The 24,108-nt window shown below is 35.3% G+C and overlaps 1 protein-coding gene across 3 annotated transcripts in view; it reads left to right on the forward strand.

Annotated features, from left to right (window-relative positions):
• CRPPA (CDP-L-ribitol pyrophosphorylase A) overlaps window positions 1-24,108 on the forward strand; it is a 120,949-nt gene that overhangs the window by 63,849 nt on the left and 32,992 nt on the right. For all 3 annotated transcript variants that reach the window (XM_061356451.1, XM_061356452.1, XM_061356453.1), the window contains exons 7-9: window positions 2,215-2,304; window positions 3,045-3,137; window positions 7,551-7,679. In XM_061356451.1, the coding sequence (XP_061212435.1) occupies window positions 2,215-2,304; window positions 3,045-3,137; window positions 7,551-7,679 (312 nt within the window). The remainder of the gene's footprint in view (window positions 1-2,214; window positions 2,305-3,044; window positions 3,138-7,550; window positions 7,680-24,108) is intronic.

Consider the following 24,108-nt stretch of genomic DNA (forward strand, 5'->3'; position numbering starts at 1 on the left):
CCAAATCTATTGCTATTTTTCCTTTTTTCTCTCCATTTAAAATATTGTGCAATTACTAGGCATCACTTACCCATGCTAGGGAAAAAAAGTACTTATTTAAGTGTTGTTTTACCTGTATCGATTTATTAGTTTTGCATATAATCACTTTAATCATACCATGAGAAACACTTCCAAGCCAGGAAGTAAAGTCTAAGAATGCCCTTTTCAGAGGGTGAATTGGAGGGTAATTAATCTAAGTAAGACTCTAATTGGGAATCATTCAGTCAAGTACGTATTATCTGCAATTTAAACTTACTACTGTCAAATTTAGGTTAGATATAAGGAAGAAGTTCTTTACTGTGAGGGTGGTGAGAGACTGGAATGGGTTGCCCAAGGAAGCTGTGAATGCTCCATCCCTTCTGGTGTTCAAGGCTGGGTTGGACAGAACCTTGGGCGACATGGTCTAGGGTGAGCCATTCCTGCCCATGGCTGGGGGGTTAGAGCTAGATGATATTAAGTTCCTTTCCAACCCTAACTATTCTATGATTCTATAATATTTTAACATTTTAGTTTTGTGTAGGATACTAACATGCAAAATAGAGTAAGAATTAGTGTGAGTTATCTGATGATGTGTTCAGGTATCTGGTTAAGCGGTTGTGCTTAATTTACTGAGAGAGAAATCTGTTTTAATTTTTGCTGGGCAATATGGCTGTAAAACAAAGGCTCAGTGTACTGCTTTATCATATTCTACAAATTAAATAAAAACTTTGATAAACTAATTCAGGTTTTTGAATGTTCAGGAATACTTAAGCATCATGTATTGTAATATCTTAAAAAAACCCCAAAACAGTGTAGGCCCTCTGTCTTGAGTAATGTTCCATTTACCTTCTGAAAAGACTGGCATGAAGTATGCTTCTAATCATTTGAGTATGTGCAACATTGTAAAGGTACTGTGGATTTGTGATTTTAGCTCTGAAGAAGTTCAAACCAGGAGAACCCTTGAGTATTGCATTTTTTGAGTGATATAATTAATTCTTGCCTTCTATGATTTATTTATTTTTTTTTTTTAAATCTCTTTAAGTTATTAGATGTCAGCTATTTGGGGCTGCATTATCCTGTTTTCAGCCCAAAATGTTTCTAAAGTCTTCAGTGCATAAATATCAACCTTTGGGTTTCAAATCTCATTCTTTTGCAAACAAGTTAGCTCCCAAGTATTAATAAAATAAACAAATACAACTTTAGATAACAGTGCAAAGCCTTTTTAAATGTTGTATTTGGTACTTCTGTTGGATTGTGGGTTAAGTGACATTTTGAGGAAACACAGAAGTGTAGTGCTTCTGTTGTTTGCTGCAATATATAATGTCTTCTGGGCAGAAATAAAGCTCATTTGAGCAGTGGAACTGTGAAGTTTTCTGGTTTAATAGAAGCAACATGAAGATTTTATTTTTTTTTTGCCTAATTTTCAAGTTTTTCTTACTGGCTTCAAAGTGTTATCAATTTCTACGTCTACTGCCTGATTTGCTGTTTAACTTGAGGCAATCCTGATCTGGTAACATAGTAGAACCTACTTTTTATTTTAATTAAGATAATTTCTTAGCTGGTGTTACAGTTACAGGTTGCAAACTAAGCATGTCTGTGATTAAGACAGTATTTTGAGATACTCATTGAGGCAGTAATTTTCAGGAGAAATTCTAAATGAGTCTTGTTGTATGCAGAATCCCAGAATAGGTGCTTTCCAACCCTAACCATTCTGTGATTCTGTGATAATACTTGTGCACTTGATTTTTCACAGGTACTTCGTAACTTCTCTTTTTTTTAGTTGCATGGAGAAAAAAAAAGTATTTGAATATTATGGAGATTTTCTTAGAACTAGAGGTCTAGAATCATTTGATCATCTTGATCCTATGAACAGTGTTCTCATCTCTGGGAACAGTTGAACTTCCTAACCCGTGCATCAGTGCTTGTGTCTGGTATTTCCTGGGCTGTTACTGGAATGGCTCCATCAGCAGTATCCTTCAGTAAAAACTTGCAGAAAACTCCATAGGGTGTTGGACTCCATGCTTCACTGTTGAGTCACCTAAAAATTTGAGCAATTTTAATTCTCATAGTGGAAATAATAATTGCCAGTTTTAAATCATTTGAATTAACAAACTGTGCCCTAATGGTGGATGCTTTAGCAGATATTTGAGGCTGAAGTGAAATTTGTGACATAGCAATATTTTTTTTTCTAATTAGGTTGAAGCTGTATCAATAATTCTAAGCAAAAATGATGGCCATCTACAAGATATCTTTTCAGGACAGTGCTACAATTTTGTTTGTATAAATGTAAGTATTAAGGATGCATGCTTTTAATTTTCCACATAAACTTATTATTAATGGTAAGTAATAATTACTTATTTGAATAGTTGGTTGTTATTTCTGTGCTCCTGGTGTATCCATTCCAATACTTGGTGTTTTTCATGCGCACCAAATCAGACATTTGAGATAGACCAGTACCTTTGAGGTACTGGTCTGTCCTTTCTCTTCTTGTTCTGCACTTTTGCCAGTATGTTGTTAAACCAGCCATGAATTCTAGAACAAGAGGAATGCAACTGAAATTAGCTTCAGATTTCCTTTCATAGATATTGTATTGAAGTGAATGATCTCAAGAAGAGGTATGTCATATGTGTAGTCATCCAACTGTGGATTGTCACTGTGGGCTAAATTAGTGTTTCCCATTTTGGACACACGCATACCATACAAATCTGTGTTTGGGCCCATGTATGGGAACAGGAAAGTTTTAGGTGAACCATATCTGAGACAAGTGAGGACCCTTAAGCTTGTTACATATATATTTATTGAGGGTAGAATTAGTAATTTCCATTTCTTCTTTTTTTTTTTTTTTCCTCTAACAGCTGTAACTTTACCAGATGCAAGTGTTACAAAAACATTAAAACTGACCAAACAAAACCCCCTAAACAAAAAAGTAATGTATCTATTTTTGGTATATAACAGATCTTTGAATTCAATTTTTATTAAATCATCATTTGATGTTTCAGTAATTCTAAACATTTACTTTCATTTAGGATAAAAAGTATGCAATTGAAGAAACCCAGAAACTAGTGGATATGTTGGAAAAATCAAATATTCCTCTCTTATATCCAGTTGTCCTTATTTCGGTGGGTAACTCCTGTAAGTTACTGTAGAAAGCATCTAATGAAATATTTTTAAGTGTTAGACTAGCTTTAAACTGCTGCTAGCTTTGGATAAAATTGTAAATTTGAACTGTAACTTGGATTGTAAAGAGCCTAGTTTGCACTTCAACAGATGTGCTGCATGCTGTCAGGAAATAAAGCAGCACTAGCAAATGACAATTTATTAGTTATGTATTTTTGTGAAAAACTCAATTGTGGCTAGTCATATTGAACTGCTAACTCCTGCTTTGCTGTCGCGCTCCATCTCTGCTGGGGATGCTGCAAATGATGCAAAAAAAGTTGAAACAGAATTAGGTGGCTTTAGTTTTTTTCTGTGCTGTGTGGTTTATTCAAAGTTTTAAAATTACTGTTACTTTTCTGCTCCAAGTATTAAAAAATATGAAATTACTTTAAAAATTAATTACTTTGCAATATAACTTTAATATACTTTACTTATTGAGATGTTGTAAGACTGAAAAATCTATACTGGTATGTGGCAAAAGTTTTAAGTTGTATTTTTGGCTGAAAGTCTCATTATTTTAATATTGCAGCCAGAATAATTTAACAGTTCATGTGGATGACAGCTGAAGGTGTACATGACTTTTTACTCACACTGTCAAAAAGGAGAAAATACGAGTCAATTTGAAAGTCTTCCTGCAGTGTAAGCAGACCCAGTTAGTTCTGTCATGTTTTCTGGCTTAATAGGTAGGGATCAGAAGTATTGGGTGCAATGAGTGTCATTATGCCACATGTCACAAGGAGTGTGCCTCTGAACTACATTTATTATACCCTCAGCGATAACACAATAGGTTATGATTTTAAATATATACTTCCATATATGAAGCTATTGAAAAAGGAATAAATATTTATAATACATGGGGTATGAATAGCTTCTGAAGTACATGGTCTAGTGATCTGGAAATAAAACTAAGCATTTACTTCCCAATTTTAGACTTAGTCTGAAATGTAGGTGATGAAATTTCATTACTGAGCTAACAAAGGAGGTATGAAGATCAATTACAAAAAAAAAAAAGTTATATCCTTACCTGTTGTATACTGTTGGAGTGAGCTACTGATTCTGTGAGCATAGATATTTAGTACTTTATTTCTAGACCATCTTTTTCTCTTGACCCTATTTCTGATGAAGTTCAGGGTAGAGCTTTAATTTTACTGAATTGTCAAAGATAAAACATTTCTCTGTTTGATAATCAGAGCAATGACCCCTGTCCAATTCTGTTGCCCATTTACAAGGATGTGCAGAATACTCTTTTCTGGAGTGAGAATGTTTTCATTTGTCCTTTATGAAGAATATAAAAAGACATTTCTGTGTTAAATTTTGGGGGTGTGCAGATAAAGTTGGAATTGCTAATCAGCTAGGTAATGCTTATTTTGTGCCCGATTTCATAGATCAGCTCTGCTCTGGACTTTTAAGTGTTTTTTTTAGTGTGACACATGGACACATTGTTTTAATAATTAAAATATTCTGGACTTAATAGTTCCTGAGAAATAGGTATGAATTCAAGTAATGTTTACATAAACTCACCATGAAGCTCCTAAGATTTTTCCCCTGAGACACCAGATCTCAAAATCATTATAGAATCCAGCATTTTCAGTGGAAGTGAACTTGCTTGAACAGCCTGCAGCATGCACAAATTATTTAGGTGCACACCTTTTGAAATGGTCTCAGGATAAAATAATACATTTGATCCCTTTACTGTACTCCATATCCATCAGTTGTTCATGACAACTACCTGAAATTTCCCAAAACTAGACAGTGGGAGAAAATCTCATAAATAGGTCAAAACACTTGCTAACATTTAAAACACAGATACATATATATTTGTTAAAAGTATCTTCAAATAATGAAGTACCCTAATTATAAAAAGGCTTTTTATACTGCACTTTCAAATTTTATGGAGTTACCACACTATCTTTTAGAAATACAAGAAGGAAAAAATAAGAGGATTGGAAAGTATGTTTTAAATGACTAAAGAACTAGCTAAACAAAGCATTGTCTCGTCTCATATTAATCACTGGGAACTATTTAAGTCCTTTAAACTTCTGATGCCTAAAACTCATTACAGATGTTATGGCTGGGGGATAGAAACTTCCTTCTGCAGTCTTTAATTAAATTCAGTGTTGGGTGTCCTCTTCACTAGGGCTTGTGAGTGGGATTCTCCTCGGCTTTATTCTTTGCTCTGTATTTCATTTAATATAAAACCTGAATACATTGGTAATGAAAAGCCCCATAAGACACTTTCTTTTGATGTAAAAGGGCATATTAATATTTCTCAGGCAAATGCGACTCAGAATTTTAAGCAACATGATGATACTTAAATGCACAGGTTTTAAGTACTAGTTGTACAGGAAACATTATTCATTTTTACTCTGAGAAGTAAAACTGTTCCTGGTAGTGAAGAGCTGAAAGGATAAAAGTGAAGAGCAGCTAACTGCTTCCACTCTAACCTCATGATCTGAACAGTCTAATGTAGACTTCTGCATAATTGGAGTTCTTGTCTATTCTTTGATTTCAGGACTTGTAACTTTTTGGTAGCAATCTGATACTTAAGAGAATCAGTTCTATTTTTCCATCAAATATGCAGCTTCTTTAGTTGTAAAAATGACAGGTGTTACTATTGTGTTTAACCAGCCTGGGGAGAATTGTCCCTGTGAAAGGCTGTGCTTACACTATACGTAATGACTTCTGACCATATTCCCACCTATAAATTGCCGCGGATTTCAACGTCTGTCCTTTTTCCTGGTGCCTGACTGGAATTTTTTGTGGCATCTGTATGCCGAAGCAGCAGTTGGACTACTGTATCTGGACACAGGAGAAAAGGGAAGATTAGTGTTACAAGAGAAATAGGAAGCACAGAGGTAAACTTCATGCAATTACTTGTCAGTATCAAACAAGTATCCTCTCCAACTCTAACAAGAAGAATCATATTCTTAAACTGACATTACTTTTCTGAGTAATACATGCTCACATCTGTAGATTTTCTTCTGTTGTTCTTATTACTTACGCTTAGAAAGAAAAGAATGCTAGTACTTCAGCTCTGTAGTTGCCATTATTTGCATTTCACTACAAAATTAAGTTTGAGTAAAATATCTTTTTAAAGCTGTGGAACAGGTTAATGGCAAATAGGTGTTAGGTCGTATTCTCTCAGAATAATAGCTGTTAAAATTTCTTGTAATTAGCTGTAAATGAGTATTATTTAGCATTGATTTGGGTAAAATTAAAAATAATGAGTGTGAAATTAAGCTCTGCCTGCATAGTAGAACACAATAGCTTTGCTCCTGGTGAATGTGCACTTAGACAGTAAACATCTTTTTAAAAGTGTTGCCAGGGAAAATGAGTAAAAACCTATTATCATCTGTCAGGATAAATTGAATAAAATGTGCAAAAAGAACTTGAAATACTTTTCCCAAGCACAGCTCTCTGGAGCCAACTCTATACTCGTACCTCTCTGTAATACTTACAGATATCAGTGGAATAGTTCATCCAGAAAAATATTTTCTTTCTTTTAAGGGGAAAGGTATTTCAGCTGTTAATAGATGCTGAAACTTCATATGACCAAATCATCCTGCATAATTTTGATTTCTGCAGTTAACAGAACCTTCATCAATTAAACTCTTTAAACTGAGGAACACCTAAGCCTTGGGAAAGGGTTGAGCTAGTTGATACCTTCCTGGAGATACCAGTACAGATCCTGTAAAATCCACTGTTGTTTGTGCAGCATCCCTGCTGAATACAAGACCTGCCTTCCCCTGCCCAAGAGCTCAGGAACCTCCAGTGCAGATATAGTCTTTGCAGCTTCTTAACTTAGTCAACAGGAAGCAAAACCATTCTTTTGAATAGTTTCTGCTTTTAAACTTGCAGTGTTATACTGAAATTAATACAGTTTAGGCAGCTAATATGCTATACTAAAAAAGTAATAAATTCAAAATAAATCTTTAAAGAATGTAGTTCCACTTTGAAACCTTGAAGATGCTTAAGAAAAACACCTCTATTTCTCCAGTATCGTGATAGTAAAGGATAGTAAAAAAAAAAAGGAGGAAAACCCCTTGAAAGTAAGATTAGAGCTTAAAAAAGAATGTTTGGGTTTTGATTTAAGTAATTGTTTTTAATATGCAATTAGAACATTCTGTTCTGATGTGTTCTGGCTTATTGGTTCACTGTGCTTTGAAAATAAATAATTTTCATGTCACTAAATATGTAACTAATGGAATTCAATGGTAATAGAAGCTAAGGCAAACCTTTGTTAGCCTGTATTTTTATGTGTGCTTAACACATACAAATGAGATACTAAAAACTAGCTGTCTAAAGTAGCGCACTATGGAAAAAGCAGATTTATTTTTTTAATTATTTTCTTAAATTCTTTATTTGTTCCTCTTAAGGTGCACTTGGATGTTTCAGAAAATATTTCTTGCAGTATTGCTATGGAAGAACTAACTAGGATCAAGAAATTTGGAAGGGAAGTGAAAAAGAAAAATATTTTGCTTTATGGAATCCTTTTTCAATATAAGGTATGTAATTTTTTCTACATGAAAATAGTCTTTTCTGATTTATATGATTAATGATAGAATCTTCATTTAAAACAAAATCAAAGGGAAATAAATAAGACATGAAAAAAGATTTTTTTTTTAAGATTCTTGCCTGTTCTTGTTCAAAATTCAGAAGAGCCTGTAGTTATAGGCAAAAACGCAAGCATTTTGATTAGACAGGAATAAATGGCAAACATTTTTTGAAGCACACAAAAATGTCCTTTTTTCTGTTTGCCTTTCTGCTTTGAAACTTGCTTTTTGCAGCATTAAAAAGTAAAAAAGCAAAAAATTGTAAAAGTACATTTGATCAGTGGTTCTGCAGAATTTTACATTCCTCACCAAAACAGTGTTTGGTATTCAGGTGGCAGGAAGGGCATGGCATATAGGTGTTGAAACAGTGTCCATCTCTGCAATAGCAGCAGATTGCCTCAGCTGGTGGCAAAAAGAGTTAGTACTCTAGCATCCTTTGTACTGACATTTAGTTAAACCATTTTGCCTGGGAATCATGTTCTGCCAAAATGAAAAGCGGGCTGCCTGTTCCTCCCATGCCAGTACAGTCTTTGCAGCTTCCTAACTTAGTCAACAGGAATGGAGAAATTCAATATTCAATGTAAATTTTAATAAAGAGGTATAAATGTAATCTGGACTGGGTTTTTTTCAGGTTTTTTTTTTTTTTTTTTTAGGCTTTTGGGTTTATATCTAAATGATTTAAAATGGCTATAGTTATATACCTTCTTCTGGTATACCAAAGACTTGATTTTTCCCTCCCAATTCTGTGGCTTTATTAAGATCAATGACTGTCAATACCTATCAGTTTATGCTTTTTCAGACTTATGATGCCAACAGAATACAGCTAATGCTATTGTTTGACATTAGTTTATCTCGTTTGTACAACATACAAGGGCATACAATTGTTTTCAGTCTTCCTTCTGGTACTATCAAACTCCAGTTTTTTCCAGAGTGAATTTTGGTTTCCTTGATAAAGATAATTTGAATTATTATTGAAATGTAGTTCTGAGAGGCACGTTATCCTGATAACGTTGCAAAGATTGATTTATTGTAACTATAGTTTTTTTCTTTTTAAACTTAATTGGGTGAGTATATGATTTTTTATGCAAATGAATCAAATATACGTATGTGGAAAACAACAGTTAGTAAAGCTGACTGGGAAATAAGGAAAAACTTTTCTAATCTTCAGTGGATTTTTGTGACTATGGCAACTAAACATCTTATCAATGACAGACAGGTGTAACAACAGTATGGGATCTGAATGAAATTCTTGATCCTTAGAGGCAAAAGAATTGTAGCAGAATGCTGCTTCTATTTTTTGAAAATAAAAATCTAGAATGATTATGTAACATCACTGCAGGCAGAGTTATCTTTTGTTAGCAAGGAAGAAGTATTATATAGAGTCAAACACTTCACAAAGTAAGTAAATTACTGGCTATCTTGTTTTAAAGTGGCTTTAAAACATGTCTTGCTTACAAAGATGGGAATATAGTCCTGAGTTCCTGCTTATCAGTGTTTTGATAGATGATTAGCAAGTAGGTTATGCAGGTAATGTTTATATATGTGATATATGTATCAAGTTTTCTTTTAGCTGTAGATTTGCAAAGAACATAATCGTTTCTAGACCTATGGAAAGACTTGACATCTGAATCTAGAAATTATAAAACCCAGACGTTATTGCTTGTCTGGAGAAAAGGGGGGGGGGGCGCTATGAATGAAAGCAATTCATTAAGGAAAGGAATCTTGGAATCTTCCAAAAGTTTTGGTTGTTTATTTTTTGTGTGGTTTTCTTTTTTTTTCCTTTTTTGTTGTTGTTTTGGTTTGTTTGGTTTTGTGTGGGGTTTTTTTTTGTTTTTTTTAAATTCCAAAGCATTATTTTTGTCACCTAGGTATTTTCCTTTTAGGGCAACCTACTAGCCAGCAGGTGAATCCATAGGTGAATTACATACTTGAGGATAGAAAGGCGAATACAGACATGATGGGGGGTCCATAGGAAGTGGAAACACAGAAAACACCTGCTGTGTAATGCAGGATACTAAGTCCATTGTCACAATAACTTCTGTCAGTATCTGTTTTCCAGAGGTCCCTGAAAGCTATAGTTTATTTCAGGGAAAAGGGTGATGACAGATTACCTTACGGAGCTTCCCACTAGCTGACAGGTTTATCATTGCTACCAGACACGTACAGCTGATACATACAAACAGGGATAAAATGTAAGGAATGAGGAATTCATTGAGACAACTGGATCATGGTAATGCTGAGGTGAAGTTATTTTACATTTAGAAGGGTTATGATGAAGTGGGCATGATGATATATTGCTATAAAAGAATATGGAGGCACTCTTTCAAGATTCTGCATTAGAAAAGTGAATTTGTTGAAATAAATATTGTTGGAGATACATAGTTGGTTTTTTTAGGCTTTGGAAGTAGAAGTGAAATATTTTTGGAACCTAGGAGTACATTTTTGACAGTATTGGAGGAAATGTGAAGCCCGAAGTAAAAGTATGTCTTCATTTTAATTTCTTAAATGAAGTGTTTATTTGGTATATAGAAAAAGGTATCAAGTATTTCTATGAATATTTGATACTCCAAGAAGCTAATCAGGAAAATTAAGGGAAAAGGTGTTAATGTGCTTTATAAATGCCCTGCTTTGTACCTCCCATTTGCTCAAAATGTGTGCCTGTTCACGGCTTGTACACAAATAATTATTTTGCTTATAAACATCATGCATGGAATACAAATTGCTGATATTGATTGAAAGGTTGGATTCACTTCATAATAGCTCTAGTTTGCATCTTGAAAGTATTGTTGTTTTAAATGTCACTCATGAAAATATTTTCAGACAGTTCTTTGGCTGAATTACAAAAATAGTCAATACACTTAGAAAATATAAGCAGCATTTCTGCATATTCAAAAGCTTGTAAAGGTTGCAATAATAAAATCTTGGTCTAGAAATTTCAGTAATAAATTTATTACATTTCACAGAGAATAAAAAGGAACAATTCTTATCCAAAATAAAGCATGCATGGGTGGACATACGAAGTCACAGAAAGCTTAAAATATTAAGTAATCCTAATATATCTTGGTTATAGACCTATATTAATTTTCAATAATCCTAGTTCAGAAAGGCACTGGCAGAATGTAGGGTCAGAACAGCAAGTATGTGCTAAGGCTTGCTTGGGGTAAGGTGGCCCCAAATACTTTTGCCTCTGAAATTGCTATTTGATTTAGGTAAAGGAACTATTCACTGACAGACAGAAAAATCACAGTCCATACTCTAAAAAGAGACAAATGGCGTGATAGAATAATTTTGAAGATGCTTAAAACTAGGAGGAAAATAACTGTGGATGATTTCTAATGCAAGCATACTGGACATCTATTGTACTCTTAAAAGACTTTATGAATACAATAGGCCCATCTACAGTATGCTTGATGGCTCAAGAAACGAAGAGTGCTAAATGTATTTTCTGTCTGACTTGGTCGACCAAAAAGGTAAATGTTTACAGCTTTTTTTTACATCAAAGATCCCTTAAAAATAGTATTAAGTGCAAACATCAAGGCAGTGGTTCTCAAAACAGGGATCACAGCCCTGAATGCGATCATCCAAGTGGCAAAGTAGAAAGTATTTTGGCAACCAATAGTAGAGATAAGGAGCTTGAAGGGCAAATGAGGTAAAATCACAAACTAAAAGTTTTGTAATTGTTGAAAATAAATGAGTCATACTCTCCATGATCCCTCCATGCTTCTCAATTAATCTAATAATCAACATAGAATTGGTCAAATGACTGTAATCTGATTAGAATGAGTGGGATGCTGCCTGGAGACCTCTTCTCAACATGACACTTTTTTAATTTCAGCTGCAATAACGTAATAGACTGTAATGGATCTGGAAACCTACATCTATTCATAGAAGTCCTTAATGGTGAATAATTACTCTAGTATTTTCAAGAGCCGGAACCTGAACTTTTGAGTATTATGATCCTGTAGACTATTCACTCTTTCATCAAGGAAAATTGGGGAAATGAGTGATGAGCCAGAGTGATGTTGCTTGCACAGTGTGCGACAGAGAGGGAAGCCACTTCCAGTTTGAAACTTTCTACATGAGTAACCTCATAGAAATCAGGTTATTAATACAGAGGACTACTGGTCATTCAGTAAAACCAGAGACTGATATTTATGAAGAATGGACAGTGTTTAATCCTTACTTATTGCTACCATTTGTAATCAGTCATGCATTATTTTGCAATAGTTAGAACTGACATGATGAAAAAGGTTTATAGAAACTGACTTCTAAAATAAAACTACAAGTAACTCTATGCAATTTTCAGTGAATAAAAGATACAGAACTGCGGGTTCTATTAACTTGATACTCAAGAATTCAAACATAAAACTATCCCATTCCCTTGGAAATGACTGACACAAAAATAGTAAGATCTCTCATAAAGGACAAGATTCTGAATGGGCCATATCACCTTTCAATGCCCCCCAAAAGATGGCAGCATAACTCATGGAATTAAAAGTTTATAGGTATTATTTTGCATATATCAATTTTTAGATCTTCAGTAATTTCAGCAATATTTATCTTCATGTTTGAATTTTGCAGTTGTGTAAATATTATTTGAAGCAGAGTCATTTGCTTTGACGAAAAAGATTGTGCATTCACAGAGAAGAATCAGTATGTTCTGTCAGTATGGTATTTTCACACACATGAACAATTGGAGATAATTTTGTGACCCTCCTTGATAGTTTTGTCTTTCATTTTGTTTAGAAATGTCCAACAGCTTGTGGCTTATTCATACATTTTACTGTGTGAATGTGTGGAAATTTTAACAGGCGTTATTCAAGAAGTGTATGATCACAAACATTGGTCCATCTGGTTGAATTGATCATCGGAATTTTTTTGTCTGTCAGACTTGCTGACATGAAATTTCATTTATAGGAACTTCTGAAAATAGCACCTTTTTTAAATATAGATTTAGTCACACTGTTGAGAACAACTGCCTGTTAGCACAACATATTTCTATAATTTTTACATCTTAGTATCCAAATTGTTGGAGGTTCTCTTAAGATTTCTGTCAGTGAAATATTTATATTGCTTAACTACAGAAAATCAGTTCTAAATATAACCTTTGAAAGACAGAAAGCTGCGTGGTTCCAAAGAAACACTTCTATATGTGAATATTTTTTCTGCTATTTAATATATAGAGATATAATAAACTGGCTAGGTGGCTTTTTATTTTGAACTGAGAACGGTTTGATCAAACCAGCCTTCTGCATTTATTTTGTATCATTCAAAACATGTCAAGAAGTTACAAAAGGTCACATCTCTGAAACATTAGTCAGTTAAAAAAACACATTAATTACGAGTTAACCAAAATGTTGGTTAAACTTTAGGCTCTGAGTCAGGAAAGATCATAAATATTTGAGTGTTAAATTATTTAACACAAAACTTGGAAATCTCACTTCTGCTTGAAATGCTTTAGTTTGTGCCATTGCACAGCTGTGTGCCTGTACTGCCTCTGATGTTAGTAAATGTACTGAGGCCTGATACGGGATTATATTGGTCAACACATGATTGTTCTTATTTTTTTCAGGGTTTTAGTGTGTCTACCTTGAATGCATACATATGTGCTCTTAGTTGCTTATTTTCTCTCGCTTTCTACCTCTGTTGTTCTCTCTCACTTGCTTTACCTTGTTTCCCCTCAAGTCCTCTTCCTCCCCACGCTAAAACAAGAAATAAATTAATGGGTTTATTACAACTGTACAGTTGTACTAAAGGTACTCAAATAAGTGCTTCCACAAAGTAACTTTGCAATGCAGTACCAAATTCCCAGTCAGAGGGAGATGAGCTTTTTAGAAAAATAATTGCTAACCTTTGGGATTTTCATTAAATAACTGTAAAGGTTTGTATCAGAGAAAGGTCAGAAGGTTGCTTAATTTGTCTCTGCTATTACAGCTTCTAGGAGTTTATTAAGCTGCACAGAAAATGATGAGATTAATGTTTTATGCCTTTTATGCATGACCTTTTTAAATTTATTTCAGCTATTGAACTCATAACTGGAGAAATCAGACTTCTCCCACCACCTTGTCAGCCAAAATGATTAAGGCATGTAGACTTATCTTAAAAGTCATGTCTTCATAAAATGGTCTTTAAACTTCCTTGCTTTTATAGCCCAGTTCAGCCATTCTGGAGATGTTAGTCAATGAAAGTTGCCAGTTGTTTGCTTTGTGGATATTTTAATTGTATAAAATAACTTAATAGTATGGAGTGGAATTTGGGGAACAAGTGGATTAAAGGTGAAATGCTGAGCTCTAGAGGAAAGGAAAATATGTAATATACAAGACAGCAAAAACAAAAGTTTGTGTGTATTAAGTATGCTAGATACTTCAGTGTGATAAGAAACACTGAATTGGAACCACTTGCAAAAACAAATACAGTGAGCATCAAATCAGAGTTTCATCTTCGAATCTGTTAGTGTCAGTTATTCTGACTTTTTTTTTTTTCCGTCTTATGAAAGCTTTGATGTTGACCTGCTATCTCTTAGTGGAAACAAACATTTAGGATGAAAGGATTTTGACACAAGATTTTGTTTGCAAACAAACTGCTTTTAACTTCTTTTTTTCCATTGCTAGCTTGCCTGACAGAAACCTGTGAAGTCCATTGTATCTGTTTATGGACAGTTGCACTTTAGAATTGTTAATGCTGCAATTCTTGACTTAAAGCAGTGCTTGCACTCTTTTACTATCATCAAAAATAAGTCTTCTCGCCTTGCTTACATGCTGTCCTCCAGAAGCGTCATTTAGCAGGTAACTGAAATACATATAGTAGAGAGTACATCTGGGTTTTTCCCAGCTTAGCTGTTGAATACGTAAAGCAACAATAAGAAAGAAGCTTACTAAAATTGTTGTGTGTGCTTAAGAGGCATTTTGAAAATGTTACCAGCTCTCTGTTCTGTTATTAGTTTCCTAACTATCTTTTGGATTTTGGATGCACTTTTTTTGTGAAAAAATACAACAAATCTTTCAGATAACTTTTTCCAGTTACAGTGCAAAGTTTAGTTTCATAGCTGAAGTATTAAACAGCTCTGAAACACTTTGTAGATTCAGTGCTGGTTTGGCTGGTAATATAAACGTTGATTAGTATTTTCCTGTTGGGTCATATTCTCTGAAACGTGTGTTCTCTACTGCCATATAGGTTTTGTATTAATCATACAGCAAAGCTATGTAACAAACTGTTCAGGGTTTCTGCTGGGAAAGGTTGGTACTTTCTGCTCCATTAATTTACTTGCATCCAATGTTAAAGATACCAGTTTTGCATTTTTAGGACATTTTCATCACTGTCTCACCAGGAAAATCTACAGAGTTCTTCAGCCCCTAAAACACAGGGAGATATCCCCATTGTTAGTAACTGAAACTATTCTATGGCTTGTGCTGCAGTCCTCAAGGTATGGTAGCTCCTAAAATTTGTGCAGCAGAGGCAGTGGCCGTCGAATCTATATTTGGAGTATTAATTAGCATTTTCACCCTCTCCTGCTGTTTACAAACAGAAGTGAAGTAATCCAGCCGCAGGCTGACTTTGGGGATTTCTTTACAAGGGTTGGAAGCAGTACTTGAGGTTTCTGTATGCATTTGAGATACTAAACCCCAAATATCTGTTGCTTATATCAGGTTGTTCATATGAAAGTCATCCATTATGCAACATGCGTGGTGCTGGAGTATATAAAAATGTGATATTGCACTTCATGATAAAAGTCCCATCATATTAAGAATGAAAAATGCCATTCATTCCCTAATCAGAGCACAGCCATCAGGTCCCAGTGAACTTTTAAAAACTGCTTGAGAAGATCAAATTAAAACATAACAGACATTTTGGATAGAAAATCAGAAACTTTTTAGTTTATTAAAAATAAAGCCTGTTTTCTCATAACTGAAACACTAAGAAATTATAAACTTGCTTTTGCTACTCTAGGTATTTCTCACTATGTATTCTCATTGTGTTCAAATGAGACTGCTTCTCTTTTTGATTCTGGGGTTTAAGAAATGTGAATTAATCCAGCCTTCATTTACTTTCTTTTGTTATACTAGACTGCAACAAGATTTTTTCATTGAACGAGAGATGATCCTTACCTTACCTTTGCTATTCACGCTTTATTATTTCTGCAGCTATTTAAGAATGCTTTTTTTAATACAACTAACAACAGTCACATAACCTCTGTTACATTCAAAACTGCAGTTAAAAATTGCTAAAGCCTTAGCATTAGCAAGACAGAACTGGAAGAGCGTGTCTGACGTTGACTTGATTCCTCTGCTTCCTAGTCTTGCATTTTGTTCATTAACCAGTTACGTGCTCTTCCAAAATGAGTTAGGTTTTTCTGTATCACTCATCTCTACTGGAAGGCTGTTTGTGTTTCATCTCTTTCTGCTTTCACAGTGCAGTCATATCCTTCTCAGAATTATCTTTATAAAACAAAGAATTCAAGGTCTTCCATCCTCCCTTTGTATAATACCTTGTCTATCCTAGCTCCTTTGTGCACTTGAACACTTTTGAGATTTATACAACTATATCATCTGCCTGTCTTACCTGGAAGTGTCTGCCTTGATGCATCAAAGGTTTGGGTTTCTTTTTTGGGGTGGGCTTTGTTATGCTACAATGTATTGCCATCAAAGATGGACATAACAGATCAGATCAGAAGTTTTTCTAGGCCATTATCCTGTGTCCAAGAGTACCTGTAAGGAAATGCTGAGGAGAGAATCAGATCAGGGCAAGCATATATGACACCCCCATTCTCTTCCTATACTCAATTATTGTTAACTTGTTTCCTGAGCCAGAGCTGTTTGCTATGGAAGTATTAGCCCTCATAGATTTCTATTATATGCTCTTGTCTAGACCTCTGAGGTCCATGTAAACTTTCATCATCATCTGTATCCCCTAATGAAAAACTACATAGACTAGAAAACAGAAAGGGATGGTTCTTCACAAATAAATGTCCTAATCACAGGGTCTTGCTTCTGCGCAGTAATGGTCTGCTGAGATCCCATCACTGAAAATGTGAAATACTAATGCACTATTTTATGTTCATTTATATTAAGTTTCATTTTCCATTTTATTGCTTAGTTACTCAGTTTATAATGGTTTCTTTGCATTTCAGTCAGCCCTACCCTAATGAACTTCATATCATAAGCAAAGTCATATTATTGCTTGCTCATTATTCCGGTTCATTTATGAATGTGATGAACAACACAGATCCTATAGCAGGTCCCATCTGATTTATGCAGGTCCTACTCTTGAGAACTGACCATTTACTTCTACGCTCTCCATTTTGTCTTTTGAGTAAGTATTTATCTATGTCAGGCCTTCTGTCTTATACCATGGCACCTTATTTTTCTTAAAAACCTTTGGCAAAGAATTTTGTTGAATTTACTGGGCTTTCTAAGACTTTCAGTCAACCGTAACCCATTCCTTCAAAGAAATCCAGTGACACTGCAAAGTAAAACTGCAAAAAGAAATACCTGTTGACACTACCATCATCTTTAACTTCCTGTCTGCTATTACAGGTACATACACTATTTAATTTTTTGTTAAATTGCCTGATAAAGGTGTATGGCATTTTCTTCTGTAGCATTCGTATTTTGCCAGTTTTTTCTTGTTTTAAATTGACAATTGCCACTATCCAGTCTATCCATGCCCACTAAGACAATTTTTAAACTAGAGTTTATGCACCACTGTTAGGAACTGAGCTTCAGAACTGTTGGGTGAACGCCACACAGTTCTGAGGATTTGTTAAATTCCTTTCTTTAATTTCTTCCATACCACTTCTATAGTAGCTGCAATTTTACAGGTTATTTGCCTGTTAACAAGGAGGGGTCCAGCATATGAATTTCCCCACACTAATTAAAAGAATTAATTTAGTTTCCCTGCATTCACTGTACACACTGATCATCCATTGGCCCTACAGACTCTCTGGCAGCATCCACTGGCTTTATGCTTTCAATATTGTCATCCTGGAAAGTTTCCATATTTCCTGCAAGGATTTTCTCTTAGGTGCTCATTTACCTTCTTTTTAGCAGGTTTCCTCAATTCTTGTTATGTAGTTTTCATTTCTGTCCCTTTGTCATTTTATATTTAGTGTGTATAATCCAGGCTCTCCCTTAGCTTTGATCCATTCTGTATGCTAAATACAAAATGTACTACAAAACATCATTTATTCATGTGTTAGTTCGATTTTCCTAGTACCTAATCCCCACTCCTTCATCTGTGATCTGTTCTGTTTTTTGTCACAGCTTGTGAAGATGCCCTCTTCTTTTTCGGCTTTTGATCGTGGAGCTTTCAAAAGCAGGATCCTGACTGTTCTTGTAGCTGCACTACCTGATTCTTGTTGCAAGATTTTGTATATTTTGACCTGTTTCTTTTCTGTTTACTGGAACAGAAAACCAGTCCTTTGGTTCTGTTTCTCCTCTATTATCTTCTTCCTTTTTCTGCTTTGTCTTTATTGTCCTGTACTTGTGTGGATTGTTCTGCTCCTATTGAGGCCTGTCACCCTGGATTTGTTATTCAGCAGATGTCTGTGAATTTTGTCTTGTCTAGGCAGGCCTTTTTCTTTCTTCATGCGCAACCTCATGGCATAGCTGAATCTTCCCCTTGAGATTACTAGCACAGCGTATTTTGTTGCATACTGACCACCTTTCAGCTTCAATATGTGTTTCTTTTTACTATGTGAGTATTGTTTTAATTTCCTGTGCATCTCTTGTCTTTATAGAGAAATGATGAGGGAATGTTCATATGCAAGCTCTCCTATGTCTATGAAGAGCACCTAGCATGCTCTCTTGTCTCCCTCAGCCATGGTTTCTCATCTCATCTCATCATTATCTCATCTCATCATTACCTATTCAATTACTGCATTCAGAGGTGAAAGTATGCTTTTGCTCCTTCAGCATTGCTTACCCATATTCACACTAAGCAGTTCACAGACCTTGCTTGCAAGGTCTTGAGCATCTAATCACACCAACCACCAAGCAAGAGACAAGCAAATTTGCTTACAGCCAATAAATGTGTTATCCTTACTAAGGTAAGGCCAGAACAATCTCTTAAGTACAATCTGCTGTTTGCTTCTGGTTGCTGAGAGCTATTTACTTTTTAACATTTAAAGATAACAGTAGCAAATCTTGTGGCAACTTTATCTTGCTATTGTTAAGTCTCAAAATATTTTTGCTGGCTTTCATCTAAATATGTTTTGGAACATCTTGGTATGCAGATATGTTCGTATTTTGATACTGTAAGATGTGTAGTGTTTGAAGTTGAATTTAAGTCTGCTGTGAAAAGTCTCTGAAGACATGGAAAAGCATGAATTTAGGATTAACAGGTAGAATGTGGTATTTTTATATTTTATGAAAAAATACTGTAATGCAAGAGAGACATGTCAATCATAGGAAACTGCCACTGGGCAGTTATTTTCATCTGAATTTTGTTGTGAAGTGTCTTCTAAAAGTTATTTTCCCATTGTATGCTTGGATTAAAATGGTGACAGGAAAATGTCACCATTATAGAATTTTCAGCATTTGTAGTCTGAGATAATTATATTTGATTTTAAAACATTTTTGAGCTGTTGTTTTCCTAAGCCAATTTTTATTCATTCATAAGTAATATTGTAACTAGATTCCAAGCCTTACAGTGTCATTTCCCACTAGCTCAGAAAATCATACTTTCTATTGAGAGGCAGAGCACATTATTTCACAGTGTGCATAAATAAATCCACTTGATTTATAACTGTTTTGATCTCTGAAGTTTCCACCAAGCAGAATCTTTTTAAAAATTGGGTTGTTTACATTTGAGTTTGAGTCAACCTGTGTGGTACTGGCAGCAACACAAATGCTCATTTTTGGCAGAGCCTCTGCCTTCAGCTTTTTCCCTGATTCAGTTTTTTCATTCTCATGTAGAAATGTGCTCAAGCATCTCTCACTTGTGTATTCAATTCCAGTGTTCCGTGCTTCGATCTGTCAGACCAGGTGTTGAATTTTTGTAGGCAACAAAACATCTGAGAGACAGAGATAATGTCTCTGTCTCTACTTAATATCTCAACTTAATAATCTCTACTTAAATGACAGCAGTAAAATGAAGTACGCTTTGTAACAAAGATTAGACGCAAACTCACTCCCTGAGACCACTCATTCCCTGAGCTGTGGAATTTTAGAAACTGCTCCCTGTTCTGTGAGATCTTTCATTATCCAAAAGAAGGTAAAATGCTTTCAGAGCTTTCCTTTGACCAGATCAGATACCAGTTCCATAGTTAAGCTTTTGATTTGTGTCTTCAATGTGTGCTCTGTGCTTGCAGTGTGCAGGCACAAAGATTAGTTTGTGGAATTATGGCAGTACTATCATTACAGGCTCATGGAGCTTATGAACTAATACTGTTGGTGTTGTCAAAAGGAACAGCATGTGCCTTTTCCTCTGAAGCTGAAAGCAACCTTCCTTCCCCTTGTGATTCTGCTGGTGGAGGAAGAGAGGAAGTTAGTTCCTTCTGTAAAAGGTAAACTACTTCTTTCAAGGATCACCCTGTCTGGATCAGGGTGAAGATCCATTTCTTGTCCTGGCTCCTCGTAGTGTGCACCTATTCCTTGTTCTGTAGATAAGAAAGTTAATTTTGAACATTTTCTTGCCTCCTCTACTAGATGGGTATGTTACACAGTGACATAACTTTTGGAGGTTTAAGTCCTTGTAGGTGAAGTATGGGATAACTGAGCGAAACATGATACAGTTACCCAGAGCAGAGATGAAGCATCCTGAATTCTGTTTCTAAAAGTAGTGGCAGTAGCTGAGGAGGACTCTGCCCTTGGTACTTTGTGTTTGGGCAGAAGAAGAATTGAAGCAAAGGTATTGATGCTTCAAAGTTTGACATCCATAAAAACATCCATAAAATGCTCCAGATGCTTGCATTAGACAAGAATGTTACTGTTATTTTACTTTCTGACAAATAATTAACATGCTGGAAAGATTACAGCCTAAAATAATTACATTTGGAATAGGCTGCCCAGGGAGGTTGTGAATGCTCCATCTCTGGCAGTGTTCAAGGCCAGGTTGGATGAGGCCTTGGGTAATATGGTTTAGAGCGAGGTGTCCCTGCCCATGGCAGGGGGGTTGGAACTTGATGATCTTAAGGTCCTTTCCAACCCTAACTATTCTATGATTCTATGATTCTATGATTTCTGCAAAGAGACTGAAATATTGAAGTTCAAATAAATGCATAGTACTCCAGATAAACCTTGCTGATTTTGACTTTGAGAAACTGTTCAATAGTGGTTGGTATGACGGGTCTAGTTACCTGAAAATGTGAATGGAAACAGTTTCCAGTGAAAAGTTTGAATTCAGAGGGATTTTTAAAATTATGTCAGTGGAGCATACTGTGTTTGCTATAGATAAAATAATTTATGCTAAAAATATTCTTTAAGCTTTATTATCTACACTTGTAATATTATTAAAATCCCATTAGGGAATGAGGGTCTATGAGGAGAGGTGTTTTAGAATAGGAAACAATTTTCTGACATATTTTTTCAAGCTGCCTGTTGATTTTATTAGGCTGGGCTGCAAATACATCCCTAGGTGAAGCTTAGTGTACCAGCCAATACTTTATTACAGGCACATTTTCAGGAACACAAAGGTAGGTAAGAAAATTTTTAATGCTGTATGTATAAACTAGTAAATTTTTATACATATGTTTGATCCCACAGGAGAGGGTGAAGTACATGAAGCTCTAAACAGAGCACGATTTTAGGTTGGTCATCATGGGAGACCCATGTAAGGCTGTGGTCACTTCTTGGATTCCACACTTCATCTCTGGCTGGGCAGGTTTGTCCTGATACAAACCATGCCATGTTCTGTGTGCACAGAGTGGGTGATCAGTTATAATTACTCTGATACTGTGATGGGTGTGCAGTTTGGAAACGCTTTACTTCTGGTGAGTGAATTTGAAGTTTCAGTTGGAGTAATTGCTTTTAAACTAATGGATATGCTCAGAGTTGCAATCTGTAAGTGATACCAGCTTAGCTTAGTTTTGAACTGAGAATCATAGAATCATAGAATAGTTAGGGTTGGAAAGGACCTTAAGATCAAGTTCCAACCCCCCTGCCATGGGCAGGGACACCTCACACTAACCCATATCACCCAAGGCCTCGTCCAACCTGGCCTTGAACGCTGCCAGGGATGGAGCTTAGCAGCTTTAGAAAGGTTTGGTCTTTTTTTCTCCAAAACTTTCTGCAACAGGACTTCACTGCTAGATTGTTATTAAGAGTTTGCTGGTGAAAACCTGCTTCTGCACAGCGGTCTCTGCTTGGTCCTTCTTATGTGCCTGACTTAAAGGAAAGTTTTGTCAGTGCCTTATATATCTGACTCAGGTATTCTAAAGGTAGTTTGCCCTGATGTGTTTCATGATACAGTGGAACTCAAAAGTAAATCTTAAGCCAGTTCACATGAAGCCACACTAAATCCTTGTTTGAAATTTATGTTGAAAGTGGCATTATTGCTTCTATGCCATCTACACTCTGTGAGAATAATTTTAACTAGGATTTCTCTATGAGAAGTAGCATGGAGGGGTTTGGGTTTTTTTGATGGAATTATATGACATGACTTCCGCAGTTCATGTTTTTAAATATTTCGAAGAGGAAATGAGTTTGCTTTGTTTATAAAGCTTCAGAATGTTTTGGGGTGATTTACTGCACTGTTTGGGAGCTTCTGAAGTTCCATTAAACTTGTTTGTTTGTATGTCAGAATTCCACTTATTAAAGTTTACTCTAAAACCAATTTTAAGTAGTTATTTGTGTTACCAAGTAACAGCTAGCCATGCATTTATTACATCCAGGAGATTTAAGATTCTGCTGTTTAACTTACTGGGAATTCTTACTGGTGTCTCACAGGAAGAGAAGGCAAATGTTATAGTATTGCAAATCTCTCATAAATTTTGCAAAAGATGCAAAATTTGGAAAAGATAACAGTTTAAGTGCTTGTAGTTGCAGCCCCTCAGCTTTTTAACATTCTAGTGATAGCTTAGGTGACTTGATGTTTTATTTTGTTTTGTTTTCCCTGATGATTGAGAAAACTACATTTCACTGTCTGGACTTATTCAGCATATGTTAATTGCATTGTTTCCTCAAGCTTATTGAACAATTTAAGATTAATTTCCTAGACCTTATTGAACAACTGGCCCAGTGAACTCAGGTGATACCCTCTTTTTCCTTAATTCCATCTCTTCCTTTGGTCAAAGTTTTGCTATAAGATACCTTACCACCCTACTTTTGCAGACATTAATTAGAAAAACATGGATTCCTATCACTTGGATAAATTAATTTTCATAAACAATATAATCTCCTTACTGAAATAGTTCATCCCAAGAATAAGAGTGGCAATAACATTCAGTGGTGTAAGAAAGTAGCTGCAGAAAGTTTCTTATTATTCTGATAGAGCTTTTCATAATCAAGTTGCATGTCAGACAGCATTATCGAAGGCATGACAGCTGGTGGTTCTGTTAGCTGTAGTAATGCTTATGTTGTGAACAGGGCTTGTATGTCTAGTGGAAGTAGAGGTATGACTTCATGTGCCAACAGCTCCTTGTTACTGTCTGTAAGAGCTTGAAATGGGTCTGTTTCTAAAAGAGATGGATTTGACTGTTCAGTGCTGAACAAAATTAGTGGCTATTAATGTTTCTTCTTCTGCATACATAGAAAGTTAGAAAATAGAGACAGAAAAAATCATCATACAGCCACTTCCACTCTACATACAAGAGTATTCCTTCAAGAGATATTATTGTCTGCTTTCCTTCTATGTTGATTTTAGTACCTTTATTCATCTTGCATATGTGACTTGATGTAGCTCATCTGAGCTTTTGTTTGCCCTTCTATTTCAGGTTTTCACTGCTTAACAACAACAAAAAAAAGTTATGTAATTAGCTCTGGTTATTTTTTCCTCTTCTGATTCTTTCTGGTATGAATTAGGCCATTCCCTGTGTCTGTTCAGCAAGGATGTATTTTGTACTAATTAATGTTGCAGCATTAAAAGAAACTGCTTGGAGGCTTACTGGCTCAGTGCCTAATTACCACCTACATATTCTTGGTTAAGTGGGATATGAGCAGTATCTTTTCAAAACACACACACATAGAAGCATTCAGGATTATTATTGAAAAGCGACCATTTTTTGCCTCCAGTTGTCTGCCCAAATCACACTAATGTTCAGTTACATCTTATTTCATAGGTCAAGTTCTTCCTTCATGTTGCTTTTTGAAAAGGATGTTCTTGCCTCAGATCAAAGGCCATCACAGACTAAATTGCTGTAACAGGGCACACCTAAGCCTTTTCTTCACAAAGTAATGGAATAGGAAATTTATTTTTCAGTAAGTTTTTCCTAAAAAAGTAATAACAC

Source organism: Neopsephotus bourkii, unplaced genomic scaffold (genome assembly GCF_033783945.1).
Source record: "Neopsephotus bourkii isolate Nb327-2 ecotype Australia unplaced genomic scaffold, CSIRO-AGI_Nbou_v1 NB_855, whole genome shotgun sequence".
Lineage (NCBI taxonomy): Eukaryota > Metazoa > Chordata > Aves > Psittaciformes > Psittacidae > Neopsephotus > Neopsephotus bourkii.